This window comes from Henckelia pumila, chromosome 3 (assembly GCF_033568475.1).
Source record: "Henckelia pumila isolate YLH828 chromosome 3, ASM3356847v2, whole genome shotgun sequence".
NCBI classification, from domain to species: domain Eukaryota; kingdom Viridiplantae; phylum Streptophyta; class Magnoliopsida; order Lamiales; family Gesneriaceae; genus Henckelia; species Henckelia pumila.
The window spans coordinates 138457756-138472746 of NC_133122.1; the positions used below are offsets into that span (position 1 = coordinate 138457756).

General features: G+C 39.2%; 1 protein-coding gene across 1 annotated transcript; it reads right to left on the minus strand.

Annotated features, from left to right (window-relative positions):
- Positions 1-11357: 11357 nt before the first annotated feature.
- On the minus strand, positions 11358-11825 carry LOC140889603 (uncharacterized mitochondrial protein AtMg00710-like). Its single transcript, XM_073297321.1, has one exon. It carries the CDS (start codon positions 11823-11825, stop codon positions 11358-11360), a length of 468 nt encoding a protein of 155 aa, XP_073153422.1.
- Between the last annotated feature and the right edge of the window lie 3166 nt (positions 11826-14991).

Here is a 14991-nt window from a genome sequence, read left to right on the forward strand (position 1 = left end):
CTTGGACACATGGCTTGTAAATGTGTTTCAACATGTATATCACACTTATACAACACATTTTAATCAGATTTTTCAGCCTCAAACCGTGAGCTTCCCCTTCTCTTGGAAATTTCATCTTCTAAATTTGATATCTCAAGATCCAGCCGGTAGAATTTTCTATTGATCGTATATTTGCAATCACGGCTTTCAGTGCTACGTTTTGACATAAGTTTTATGAAGTTCTACCATGTTTGAATTTTATGATGTGGTTAGAATTAATTTTTGATTGTATAAACATGTTCTAGTATATACGAAGATAGCATATTTAAGACGGATCGAGAAAAGATCGTCATTTTGACATGTTTATGCATTTTTGAATATTTTTCAGAAATCTGAATTTATGGGTCTCTTGATCACGTGTAGGGGCTGATGTATGGGTGTTAATATTGAATTTATATCATTGTTAAGGTGAGGTTTATGCTTTTGAAAATAAAGGTTTCGAATCGTTACGCCGCCAATTTGAATTTTGATTGTTTGATCAATATTTGGGATTGTTAACACTTTAATGAGATTGAAATGAGAATGAAAGTTGATGTTGGATATTTTATAACTTCAATTCATATTTGAAGTGAATGAGATCGAATCCGAATTGATGAGTTGAGTTCGAATGGTTTAACGTGTTGAAGTGTTTGAAGTTGAAATTAAGACGTGAACAACGAACAACTTATGAAGAGTTTTTCAACTTATAATATGTTGATATATGAAGATATATATGCTGATATATGTTGGGTTTGAATTGAAGAAGATTGATATATTGTTAGATTTGAGTTGGTTATCAAATTTGATAGAGTTAAGCTACCGATTCAAGAGTTGATTCGATTTCGAGTCTTGTTGATTGAGTTGAACAAGAAGTGAATCATTATTGATATTCTTGGATATATTACTATAATTTCAGATTTGAATTAAAGGACATCAAGTTCGGGATTCTAGACTTCGAACCGGAAAGGAAAGATCAAGACTTGCAACTAATTTTGCCTTGAAGATTAAGTTGAGTCTTGAGCTGAAGTTTGATATGTATTCTTATGGTAGTGTCCAGATTTGGAGCACCTCAGGAAGCGAGACTGACAGGTATAAGACGACATCGAGAGTCAGGGATTTGAAACTCAAGAATGATGCTTTTTGAGTTGTCCCGCTAAATCACATACTTGATTATTATTTGTTCTTGATTTAGAACTTGACGTTGTTGTTGTCGATCCATCTCAGGTAGTGGATCTTTGATTTTGATATGATATGATATATGAATTGATTCTAATGCCGAGGTTTGATGAACCTTATTTTCGAGTCAGATTTGACTATGATAGATGGATATCCATGTCAAGATTGTATACGAATGTTGATGGCAGAGATTTTATATGAATCAATTCTTGCTATATGAGCGCTAGTTACTTGAAGTATTGATTGATATGTTTCGAGTTGTTATTATATTGATTTTACCTGTATATGTATTTTATACTGGGAATTATATTCTCACCGGAGTTTATCCGGTTGTTGTCTTGTTTTGTATGTGTGCATGATAACAGGTGGGGCAGGAGCTAGTCAGAAACGACATTGGTAGCTCGGGAGAGAGTCTTAGTACGTGGTGTCTCGGGTTTGTAGCCAAATTGAAGTACTTGAGATTTTTTCAAGCATGCTAGAAGATTATGCTTGTAGTAGTTTGAAGAACACTAGTAGATTTTGTATATAACTAGTTCTTTTGATGTCACTCAAACTACTTAGTTGCAGTTACTAATGCATATAAACTTGATTAAATTTTGTTCTATGAAATATGGACTTGTTTTAGTTTTGATAGAACTTGGATTGGAATGAAATGAAGGATTAATGTTAGGCTGCAGAAAAACAGGGCATATTTCTGATAAGGCAGGGCCCGAGCTGCGTTTATTACAGCTCGAGCGCAGCCTGCAGTGCTTGTTACTGTTCGGGGAAAACAAGGAGCGCTCGAGCGGCACTTTATGACCGCTCGAGCTCAACCCCCCTTTTTAAAAAATTTGTTGTTCTATTTATCTTTGATCTTTTGTTAATTAATCATGTTTAGTGATTAATTGTCCCAAGATGTGATTAAAAACCCGAGGCCCCACAATACTAACTGCCTTCATACTCCCAGTAATATCCGGTTGAATTCCCTTTGGTTGCTTCCAGCTGTCATTTGTTGATTGATTCTTATTCAACTTTTAGAGACACTTTTCAACAATTCTCCACCTTGTCTTCAAAAGTTGGCTGCCTTCCTCCACCTAGAGAACTATGTTCTCTTTCCTATGTTAACCAAGATTTGGTAGTGTCTAAACTTGGCTTGAGGCAATGCCTTGGTTAGCATATCAGCAGGATTCTCACTTGTAGATATCTTTTCAACTGTAATCTGTCCCTTACTCAGAACATCTCTCACGAAGTGTAGCTTGATGTCAATATGCTTACTTCTCTCATGATAAGCTTGGTGTTTAGTAAGGTGAATTGCACTTTGACTATCACAGTGCACTTTTAACTGTTCTTGATTGATTCCAAGTTCAGCCATAATTCCCTTTAGCCAAATGGTTTCCTTAATGGCTTCAGTTAATGCAATGTACTCAGCTTCGGTGGTAGATAAAGCTACCACAGACTGAAGTGTAGCCTTCCAACTTACTATTGTACCAAAGAGAGTGAAGATATATCTAGTTAAGGATTTTCTTGTATCCAAATTCCCTGCGTAATCAGAATCCACAAATTCTTCTAACGGCTAGCTCACGTTTTCTTGTCTTCTGAACACTAGACTTGTACTGTCAGTTCCCTTTAAGTACCTCAGAGTCCACTTCAAAGCATCCCAGTGCATTCTCCCATGATTTTCCATAAACCTTGATATGACACTGATGGCATATGCTAAGTCTGGCCGGCTACACAACATGCCATACATGATGCTCCCCACACCACTAGCATAAGGAAAACCTTCCATGCTTTGCATCTCTATCTCATCCTTAGGTGACTGATCCGTGGAGAGTTTAAAATGTTGTCCCATTGGTGTGCGCACTGTTTTAGCCTCATGCATTCAAAATCTTACAAGCACTTTCCTGATATAAGAGCTCTGATCCAAGAATAATGTATTCCCATCTTTTCTTCTCTGAATATCCATCCCAAGTATCCTATTTTCTTCTCCTAATTCCTTCATTTCAAACTCAGAGTTTAGTTTCCCTTTCAAAGCTCCAAGATCCATCCTGTTTGAGCTAGCAATCAACATGTCATCCACGTATAACAAAATAGTGGTTCTTATATGATCATAATCTCTTTTAACATACACACAGCTTTCATAGCTACTCCTTTCAAACTGAATGTTGGCCATAAACTCATCAAATTTTCTGTACCACTGTCTAGGACTTTGTTTAAGACCATAAAGTGATTTCTTCAAGAGACAGACCTTATTCTTAGTTTTTGGTGTTTTGAATCCCTCGGGCTATTCCATGAATATTGTTTCCTCAAGATCTCCATGTAAGAATGTTGTCTTAACACTTAATTGTTCAAGTTTCAGATTCAGTTGTGTAACCAAAGCCAACACAATCCAAATGGAGCAGTGCTTCACAAATGGTGAATATATTTCATGAAAGTCTATTCCTTCCACTTGTGTGAAACCCTTTGCAACTAGTCTTCCTTTCTACTTCACCTTAGTATCCATACAATTTATATCCTTCAACTTGAATAACCATTTGCACTCTACTATTCTTTGATCTTTCGGATTTGTCTGTAGTGACCCGAATCCAGAATTAAGGATTAATTGTAATTAATCCAATGATCATGTTTAGAGTAAGTAAAACATGATTAAGGAAATTTCCGATGAATTAACAAAGTCCTGAATGGATCCAGAACACTCGAAAATGACCGAGAATGTTCCGAGTCTTAGGCAGGATCGGAGGCTCCGAACTTAAGATCGGATGGTCCGAAGAGGCAGAGTTTGGAGGGCCTAAGGATGTTCGGAAGCGTGGAGTTTGGACGATCTGAAGAGGGATCGGATGGTCCAATCTTCATCAGATAAGATAGGATAAAGAAATTATTTGATTGGTCAAAACTAGCGTTCGGACGATCCGAAGTCCAGGATCGGACGGTCCGAACAGTGGTCCGGCCAGGTGTCTGAAGGTGTGATGTCATGGATGACGTGATATGGGGATCGGACGATCCGAAGTACCCGATCGGATGGTCCCAAGTGCTATCAGGTGACACTTGTCACGCATGCAGAGTTCGAACGGTCCGAAGGCAGGTTCAGACGATCCGAACCCTCGCCTATAAAATAAGGCCGAGGGGCTCATTTCACAATCGCACCAACTTCCTCTCCTTCGCCCGCATGGCTCTACTTTAGGGCTTTGGGTACTCTTATTTTAGAGTTGGAGTAGGGAATATATTTTAGCATAGTTAGATAGTGTCTGACATAGTAGCGGAACAGTGCTCGTGTAGCAAAGCCGTGCTCGAGGCTGTGGAGCTGCAGCAGGGGTTTGCCCCTAGTTTGCGGGATAGTCACCATCAGTGGGCTGACAACGGACGCTGGTATAGATATGGTCTCCTTGAATTATTTAGGAGTATGCAATAGCTTAGTTAAGGCTTTTAGAGCTTATTGAATGATGCATATGTATTTGCATTGTAGAGCTGATGATAAGCTTGGAACTTAGAGTGGGACTACTAGGACTGCCTTTAGAAAGATACGCAAGTAATGACTGAGATGACCAACATGATATATGATATATGTGTTGCATAAGTATGTGCAATGTGTTTTCCATATTTTTTACGGCTTTAGCACATGCATGATTTTTACACCGGACTGCATCTGGTATGATGTGAGTCATGACTGTTTCCATTGGTGATGAGTTACTCCTTATGGATTCGTGTCTGAGGACACTCATACCCTGGTTTTGCTATCACTAGGAGCGACCACGACGGTAGAGTAGACGCTATAGTGGATAGGTGAATATAGGAGGGGCCCCGTGGACTAGTTATCCAGCACGGCCCTGTATATTCATGGCGCCTCTGAGTAGAATGTTTTAATCTTGTTTTAAAGTCATTTATGTGTTGTATATATTTTATATATCATTTCTTCCGTACTAAGCATCGTAGCTCACGTCCAGTATTTTCTGTATATTTGGACACCCTAGTCGACGGGACAGGTGTAGGTGCAGGATCGAACACCAGGAGCTTGTGAGGCCAGCGATCAGTAAATACATCGGGATTAGCTGTAGGTTTTTATTTAAGTTTATTCGATTGGGTTGTATAATCGAATTTGTTTAAACGGTTTTATTCTGCCGGTCTGCTTTTATTTAAGTCTTCCACAGCGATTTATTTAATGCATGCTTAATTATGCTCTAAAGTCTGATTAGGTAGTGTATTCGGGTTGGGTCGCTACATTTATTGGTATCATAGCAGCATGCAAGAGACTTGAGAGATAGTAATGAGACTTTTTTGGTTATCCTTGTAGGATTGATGAGACCTTTTAAAGAGAAAACGATGATGAGGCGATTAGATTGCCCGAAGACTATCATCATCGGCAGGATATCTAAAGATTTGGCTTATGCGATTCCAACAAGTGTGGACAGGAGCGATGGGTTGTGTTCGAGCTTTCTAGACTTCTACTCATGTGGATCTTAGCTTTGGATCAAGTACAGATGTCAGAAGTAGTGGCAGAAGATTGGTTGGGACACACTTGATGCTTGCATCTGTACCATCCTTACCATGATTACACTACTCTGAAGATTCTCCAGCCGTAGTTGGAGAGATTGTCAGATAGACCTTTACCAGGGAATGCCTCAAGCGGCTAATACATGACTAGGTTTGAGCGTAACGTCATTAAATTCATGCAGGACATGATTTTATCTGTATGCTTGTATCGATGTGTTCAGTAGGCACACGGGAAACTTCATGTTAACAATCATGAATTAGATACAAGAAGAACGCTGACGGTAGACCGTGAGCAGAAGAGTTCGGCTGACATGCACTGATGCATAGCATAGCTGGTTAGCGAGCTCGAGTTATTTTTCCGGAAGTCTTGTCAGGACAAAATACCAAGAGATTTGGGCAGGAGTATGCTTGTATTAATGCGTGTGTCGATTAGAAGCTTCATGCTCAAGAAAATCAGGATAAGTACGATAATTTATATACTGTATTTTTGTAATTATAAACAGTATTTCAGTTGTAATGAATCATCAGGATCTGTTTGTATCATTTCAAGTTATTGGTTGTACATTTTCGTTGTATTTTTGGAATACTGAAATTATATTACATGGGATTGTAATAAAGAAAATTGTACATAACTTGAAGTAATGATACATGTATCTAGAAATTTGTGTATGATTGCAATATTTTGCTAAGATTGGCTTGGTTCTAATTGATTAGTGTTCAACTATTGTAGATCATGGGTTTTGAGTAAGCCAACTGTAACTGTTTGACATGTGGTTAGTCTAGGAGTTTTCCTAGGATTGACCTAGTTAGTCAATGGACTAAGTTAGTGCCAGTGACGAGTTGATTCGTCAGGGGCATGAGTTTGTTCTAGGATTGTTTCCTTAGAACAATATCCTGATGACCTTCGTAGGGTTGAGACTTAGTGATGATGGGATTTCATCGAGATGCCAGATCAAGTATATGCCGAGATTTTTGGACTATGACCATGACTAGATGTGATGGGGCGCGACCCTATGCCAGTGTTACTCTGAGAGTCTGTGTACTTCAGAGGTTGCCTGGGAGCCTTTTGGCTTCAGAAGGTGGCGGTGGGAAGGCTACTCAGTCTAGAGTTCTGGTAACATTAACGACGGGGTATGACCTTGGATTAGATGCCTAGTTTGGTATCATGATGTAGATATAGTTTGGCTTTTGACAGGGATATTGGTTTGGGTTTCTGCCGTAAAAACCAGTCTTGGAGGGATTTTCTTGACGAGCGTGTGCTCTGAGCAGATAGTTTTAGCCTATGGAATACTGCTAGATAGATCGATCTAGTAGGTTGACGGATTTCTACCAGCGATGACTAGGGATTTTCATCAGAGTTATGATTAGATTTTCCTTGTGATAGGAGTTATCTGAGATACTGGATGGGATATTGTTTCGAGACTTCGACTCGAATGGGAGAATTGTTTCATGATTTGATTTCATCAGTAATGAACTATATCAGATGCTAAGGATTGTACAGGACTATTTGAGGCGTAGAGGGAGCACGACTTATGCCAATGTACACTTGGTGGTGATTCCAGGTGGGACATCGTGGTATGCTACCTCAGTCTTAAATTGTTGAACAATCTTAGCGAGGGATATAATCAGGAGCGTGTCCGAAGATTGTGAAAATATTTGGGATACATTAGTTATAATTCTTGGACTCGACGAGCCGTGACGTTCATTCTGAATGTACGAGGCAAAGGATAGTGAGTCCAATGATTGCGCTAAGTATTGTCTGATGTTTTCAAAATTGAACGTAGGATTTTTCATGGGATGGAAATGGTCTTGGTTGAAAGGTCACGGAAATTCTTGGGCTTAGTTCATCTTGATGTTCGCCTTGAGTGAACAAGACAGCAACTGGTAGTGCTAAGGTGGTACGGGACTTGTTCCAATAGACTACTTGTAAACTGTTAACTGAAGCCGTCAGGAATGGATGAGAGACATCCGATGCAGTTGTTTCAATTCCAAGTGTTGGGAATAATAGACTTGTGGCCGCTAAGTAAAGAGTATTGATCGAGCCACATAGGTAGTCTGATTTGAGTTTCATGGTTGAGCTAAGTGTGAGCTACAGTAGAATCGATGAGGTCGATTAGTTGAGCCCAATCTGTGATGATCTGGGTGTAGCAATTAAGAAATAATTGAGATAGTATTTTGTTGCGTAATGCTTAAGGGGATGAGTACTTGGTACAATCTCAGAGCAGTCGACGATTTGGGTAATTTAGTAGTCTTTAGGGTTGCCGGAGATGAATAATTCGGGATTGCTATAATCGGGGACAATTGCAATTGGACTTGTATGGTCAAGTTAGGCAATAACTTGACAGTAGAGACAAACAAAGAAGTTGGTAGTTTTCCAGGATAGTGTCTTTGCTAAGAAGAAACTGATATTGATCCTAGAAAATTCTTAGTGATAGCAATTGTAAACTCGGGATGAGTAAGGAAAGGGATCAAGTGTTTGATCCATGTTAGTGGAAGTCGTTCAGTAACAACAATATTGAGGACTGTCAATCGAACATCTTGCCAAGTGTTCCTGTGATGATGTCCTAGTATTCTGTTGTGTTTGGGTCCGACGATTGTTTGATGCTAATACGCATTAGAAAGAAGACATCAGTGGTCTGACTGTGAATTGTGACATTAGCTAGGATCTAGTTCTCGGGATCTAACAGGATGTGTCACTAATCACTAGCATGTGATGCGCGATGTCTCTGAGATAGTCGGTGATCGACTTGGTGAAAGGGATGACGTGTTCATCAGAGATCGTAGTCTTTTCCAATTCATGTCAGAGCTGATGCATTTTAGCAGGTACATGAGTTAGTCGAGATGTTGAATCTGTTGGGATTAATTGGTCAGATCGCGTAAGGATAGAATTCACGATGATGTTTCTCATCAGGGACTCCGAGATGGGTTATACCAGATGCAATGACTGTCGAGTTTTGAGACAGGATAGGAAAAGTTCCATATGCCATAGCACTGTGTAATGTCCCAGTTGAGCATTTTGGTTAGCTTGCCTTAGTATTGATGTGGGTACAGTGATTGCAAGTATGTATAACTATTAGGGGGACGTCCAATGATAACGAAATCCTGTAGAAAATTTGACAAGTACAGTGTTGATTTACTAAGAAACGTGAGCTGTGATTCGCACTAGACATGGTGGGTTGAGTTCCCAGTATTTCTTGAGAAGCTTGTTATTCTTCATGAAGCAGGGGAAGGGTATCCAGTCTAGGGATCGTTGCGAGCAGTACGTTGTAGTATAGCCTTGAGTCAACTAGATTCTCTTGAAGAGAGATTCATAATAGGATGTGTCAGCACAGTGTTGGGATTGGTGTTTCATGACTAAAGGTGTTATGCATCGAGATCCTTTTTGGAACCATTTATATGGTTAGATTCAGTTAATGATTCGACGATGTCATAAGCCAGTTGGGTTATGACTTGGTTTTCGTCAGTTTGAGATTTTCCTTGGGACGATGATCTCGAACAAGAGGGAGCTTGTATCCTTCGTGATCAGTGAGATAGTGGTTACGAAGGTAGGCGTATCAGTGTTGAGATACCTTAGTGTCAAGGAAGTCTGGCTATCGTCAAGTAACGCAGTAGTTTTCAGCTGGGAGATGCTAATGCGGTTCAGCATTAGTGGAGCTCGTAGGAATTTTGACAAGAGTCTGAGTGTGCCAAAAGCTATTCGACCAGACGCGCAAGTAACGATCTTTAGTACGTTCTCAAGGTTCTACCATAGATTTCGAGGTCGAAATCTTTTAAGGGGGGGATAATGTAGTGACCCGTATCCAGAATTAAGGATTAATTATAATTAATCCAATGATCATGTTTAGAGTAAGTAAACATGATTAAGGAAATTTACGATGAATTAACGAAGTCCTAAAATGGATCCAGAACACTCGAAAATGGCCGAGAATGTTCCGAGTCTTAGGCAGGATTGGAGGCTCCAAACTTAAGATTGGATGGTCCGAAGAGGCTGAGTTCGAAGGGCTTGAGGATGTTCGGAAGGGTGGAGTTCGGATGATCCGATGAGGGATCAGACGGTCCGACCTTCATCAGATAAGATAGGATAAGGAAATTATTTGATTGGTCAAGACTAGAGTTTGGACGATTCGAAGTCCAGGATCGGACGCTCCGAACAGTGGTCCGGCCAGGTGTCCAAAGGTGTGATGTCATGGATGATGTAATATCGAGATCGGACGATCCGAGGTACCCGATCGGATGGTCCAAAGTTCTATCAGGTGACACTTGTCACGCCTGCAGATTTTGGACGGTCCGAAGGCAGGTTCGGACAATCCGAACCCTCGTCTATAAAATGTGGCTGATGGGCTCATTTCACAATCGCACCAACTTCCTCTCCTTCGCCCGCGTGGCTCTATTTTTGGAATTTGGGTACTCATATTTTAGAGTTGGATTAGGGAATATATTTTAGAATAGTAAAACAGTGTCTGACATAGTAGCGGAGCAGTGCTCGTGTAGCAGAGCCGTGCTCGAGGCTATGGAGCTGCAGCAGGGGTGTGCCCCTAGTTTGCGAGATAGTAGCCATCAGTTGGCTGACGATGGACACAAGTATAGCTATGGTCTCCTTAAATTATTTAGGAGTATGCAATGGATTATTTAAGGCTTTTAGAGCTTATTTAATGATGCATATGTATTTGCATTGTAGAGCTGATGATAGGCTTGGAACCTAGAGTGAGACTATTAGGACTGCCTTTAGAAAAAGTACGTATGTACTGACTGAGATGGCCAGCATGATATATGATATATGTGTTTCATGAGTATGTGCTATGTGTTTCCAATTTTTTTATGGCTTTAGCACATGCATGATTTTTACACTGGACTGCATCTGGTATGATGTGAGTCATGACAGTTTCCAATGGATGAGTTACTCCTTATGGATTCGTGTCTGGGGACACTCAGCCCCTGGTTTTGATATCACTAGGAGCGACCACGCGAGTGGAGTAGACGCTATAGTGGATAGGTGAATATAGGAGCGGTCCCGTGGACTAGCTATCCAGTACGGCCCTGCATATTCATTGCGCCCCTGAGTAGACTATTTTACTCTTGTTTTAAAGTCATTTATGTGTTTCATATATTTTATATATCATTGCTTCCGTACTGAGCATAGTAGCTCACGTCCAATATTTTCTATATATCTGGACACCACATTCGACGGGGCAGGTGTAGGTGCAGGATCGAGCACCAGGAGCTTGGTGAGGCCAGCGATCAGTGAAGACAGCAGGATTAGCTTTAGGTTTTTATTTAAGTTTATTCGATTGGGTTGTATAATCGATTTTTTTTAGTCGGTTGTATTCTGCCGATCTGCTTTTATTTAAGTCTTCCGCAGTGATTTATTTAATGCATGCTTAATTATGCTCTAAACTCTGATTAGGTAGTGGATCCGGGTTGGATCACTACATTGTCACTAACTTCCATGTCTGGTTCTTCATCAAAGATTTATACTCTTCATTCATAGCTTCATGCCAATTTTCCTTTTGTTTACAAGTGACAGCTTCCTTGTATGTGGTAGGTTCCAAGGAATCCACTTGAGCAGTAGTGTTTAATGCAAATGAGACTAAGTCATCTTTTATATATCGTTTAGGCAGTCTTATTTCTTTCCTCTGTCTGTCCCTTGCAAGCATGTAAGAGCTAGTATCATCAGGGTCCCTGTCTTGATCAGGATTAGATCATTTTGTAACATGTTCACCTATATCTTGTTCAGAGTTCATCCAATGCTCCACCTCAACCTGTGATTCAATGCTTATAACACTCCTCAGTTCAGGCATTTTTTCCTTCGAATTGTAGCCCATCTTGGTTTCATCAAAGGTGATATCCCTTGTGACAAAGCACCTTGGTCCTGAGGATTCCAAATTCCATACTTTGTAGCCCTTCTGTCCATTAGGGTATCCAACAAAGATGCACCTCATAGCTTTTGGATCAAGATTTCCTTGTTTGACATGAGCATATGCCAAACAACCAAACACTCTTAGTTGTTTGTATTCTGCAGGAATGCCTCTCCATTTTTCTATAGGTGTTTTAAAGTTGAGAGCACTTGATGTACACTGATTTATCAGATAACAAGTAGTTGATATGGCTTCACCCAAAAAATACTTAGGGAGACCAACACTGAGTATCATGCACCTCACTCTTTCCATTAGTGTCATGTTCATGCGTTCAGCAATTCCATTTTGCTATGGATTGCCAGGTGACCGCTAAAATCGGTGTGATAAACATCTACTGGCAAGCGTACCAGGTCAAGTAATAGTATAAAGAGTAAAATCCAAATGTCGAACCCTCAGGGACCGTTATTTTTGAAATTACCAAATGTAATTATTTCTACTTAATCTATACTAGCGAATAAAAGTGATTTCAGATTTTTAACTAAGAAATAAATTTGAAAATAAAGTAAATTAATATAAAATGCAGCAAGAATTTTAAAGATGAATTCAAATATGAGAGAAATCCGATCAAGGACAAACGTAGGTACCTAACAAGTTATGTAACAAGATGCCAATTTGGAACTCGGACTTAAATCTTAAATAACGGTGAATTCTGCTAACTTGTTTAAAGGTCTATTTCTATAACAATTAAACCTATTCAAATGTTGACGGATCAATCTTTCATAATTCAAATCAACTTCGAATGCATTTAGAATTGTGAGAACTCAGTTTGCACCTAAAATCGCACAATAAAATCGAACACTATTTCTAGTCAATTTAACCTCGTGTTGATTAATGAAGTGATCTAAATCAATTTTTCCTCTGTCGACTTGGAATTGATTAACATGCATGCAAACAACTAGCCAGATCATTCACAAGATAAATTTAAATCCAAAAATCAATAATATAAAACTCAATCTAAAAAATTACAAATATAAATCAAGTTTTCTACATGAACTTATTCGACCCAATCACGTGGCCTTGATCGAAATAAAACGACTACTCAAAGTTTAGCATAATTCACAAACAAATTCTTCAATCCAAAACATGAACCAAAAATCAAAAATAAAAAGAAAAAAAGAAGAATAGAACGAGATTGATGATTGTAGCCGCCTCCTTGCCACTCAAACACGTCCAGAACCCTTCATCTGATGTTAAGAAAGCTATTTATATGCCCAAAGATCTTCAAAAGATAGTATCCAACTCAAGCAAGAATTTCCAAAAGTACAAACTATGCACGTCTTTCTCGCTCGAGCACATGAATGCGTGCTCGAGCGAGAAATACTCTATCTGAGGATTTTCTTTTTCCGCTTTTCTCGCTCGGATGCATGAATCCGCGCTCGAGCGAGACTTTCTCTGGAAATTTTTCTTCTTTAGCAATGCTCGCTTGGGCGCATGAACATGCGCTCGAGCGAGACCTCTTCTGTCTCGATTTTCAACTTTTTCTTCTATTTTTCCAACTTTTCTGCAAATAAACCAAGGGAGATGATATGAAGACACAATGCATGAAATATGATTAAAAGTTAGAACACACAAAAACGTAAGTACCACAGCACAAATGCATGCAAATTAACAGCATAATTATACCTAAAATATGCATACAAAATACACTTATCACCAGGTACTGTCTTATGCCTTGTTATGCCATTGTCTCTGCAGAGCTTGTTAAACTTTTCAGATACAAACTCAAGTCCATTATCAGTTCTTAGATGTTTGTGTTTTTTGTCCATCTTGTTTTCCACAGAGACTAGCCAATCCTTGAACTTTGAGAATGCTTCATCTTTGGACTTGAGTATATATACTCAAGTTCTTCTTGAATAATTTTGTTTTGAAATTCAGGGTCTGAGTATTTGCATTCTGGTTTTCTTAGAGTTGAAGGGTGACCTGGGGAAATCCTAGCGAAGTTGATTCCTGAGCAATATGCTAAGAACTAAGATGCAGTATCCCTTTTCTAGGGTCATGATAATTCCATGGTATCTATTCATGGGAGAAGTTTATGTTGTAGGTACCTTTCTTTGAATTATAGCAGAGACCTGTTCTCCGAATTCAACTTTCTTGACACCCTTTCAATTTTTGTTTTCTCTTCACAGTAAACAATTCTTTCAAAAATTTAGCATAACGAGGTACTTGTTTGATAGCATCTAACAAAGGGATATTTACCTCACATATACAAAAAATTTCATACATCCCCTTAATTCCTTCATCCCTCCTAGACTCTTTCAATGCTAAGGGAAAAGGGACTACCGGTTTATACTCAGAAAGGGGAGGAAACTTACCTCTTGGTGCGTCCTTTTGAACTATCTATCTTCCTCTACCTTAGATTCATGCACATCTTCATTATGTACTGGTGTTTGTACCTCTTCCTCATAGACCTTCAACTCTCTTCCACTCCTCAAGGTGATTGCACTCACATTCTCCTTTGGATTCACCACTGTCTATGATGGTAAACTGCTTGAATTTTGTGCCTCCAACCTGTTAATGGCAGTTGCCAACTGCCCCACCTGAGTGTTCAAGTGTTGGATACTTGCTCTCGTTTCCTGTTAAAAAATGGCCATTCTTTTTACTGGCTAAACTTTGAAGGTTGATAACACCCAGGTAAAAGCTTTCCTAAGGATTAAGATTTAATCTAAACCTGAGAAAGCTAGGTTATTAAGAAGACAAGCATTATGTCAAAATTATATTTTTGATATTGTTATTATTAAATCTCATGAAAATATTCTTGCAGAATTTTTAACAAGAGATGGAAGGCAGTGACGTGGATTCTAACATGAAAATGCAGAGGCATGTCAGGGAACACCTTGGATTGCTTCAAACCGAGTTCAAACAGCTTGTCATAAGTGCCGATATGGCGGGAATATTACAACAAGCTGATGGATCAAAGTGTCCAATCGAATCACAGGATGTCTGCAAGCTCAAACTCAATTATGGGTTGCTATCCAAGGGCCAATTATGCGTGCCATAGAAAAATCATTGGTTTCTCAGAAACAAGAAATGCTAAAATCATTGGTTTTACAAGAACAAAAAATACAGTCACCGGTTGTAAAACAATATGTTGAGGATTTTAATACTCAAGAAACAAGTGCTAATCTATCATTAGCTTTTGATGATCTAGATAAAGCAAAAATTGATGAGGATAACTCATCAAGTCAACCCTCCGCCTCTGGGGTAAAAGAGGAAGAGATCAATTTTAGGCCCAACACAGACAATGACAAATCTAAGATTGATACTAATATAATTGTCATTTCTCCATTTCAGGTTTATCAACAAAGATGAGAGAAATTAAGTAAAGTGAAATCAACCCGACTACTAGCAGGATTGATGTTGCAATAATATATCCAAGGGTTTGGCTAAAAAACAATGTCAATCCTAAGGATGTAAAGCT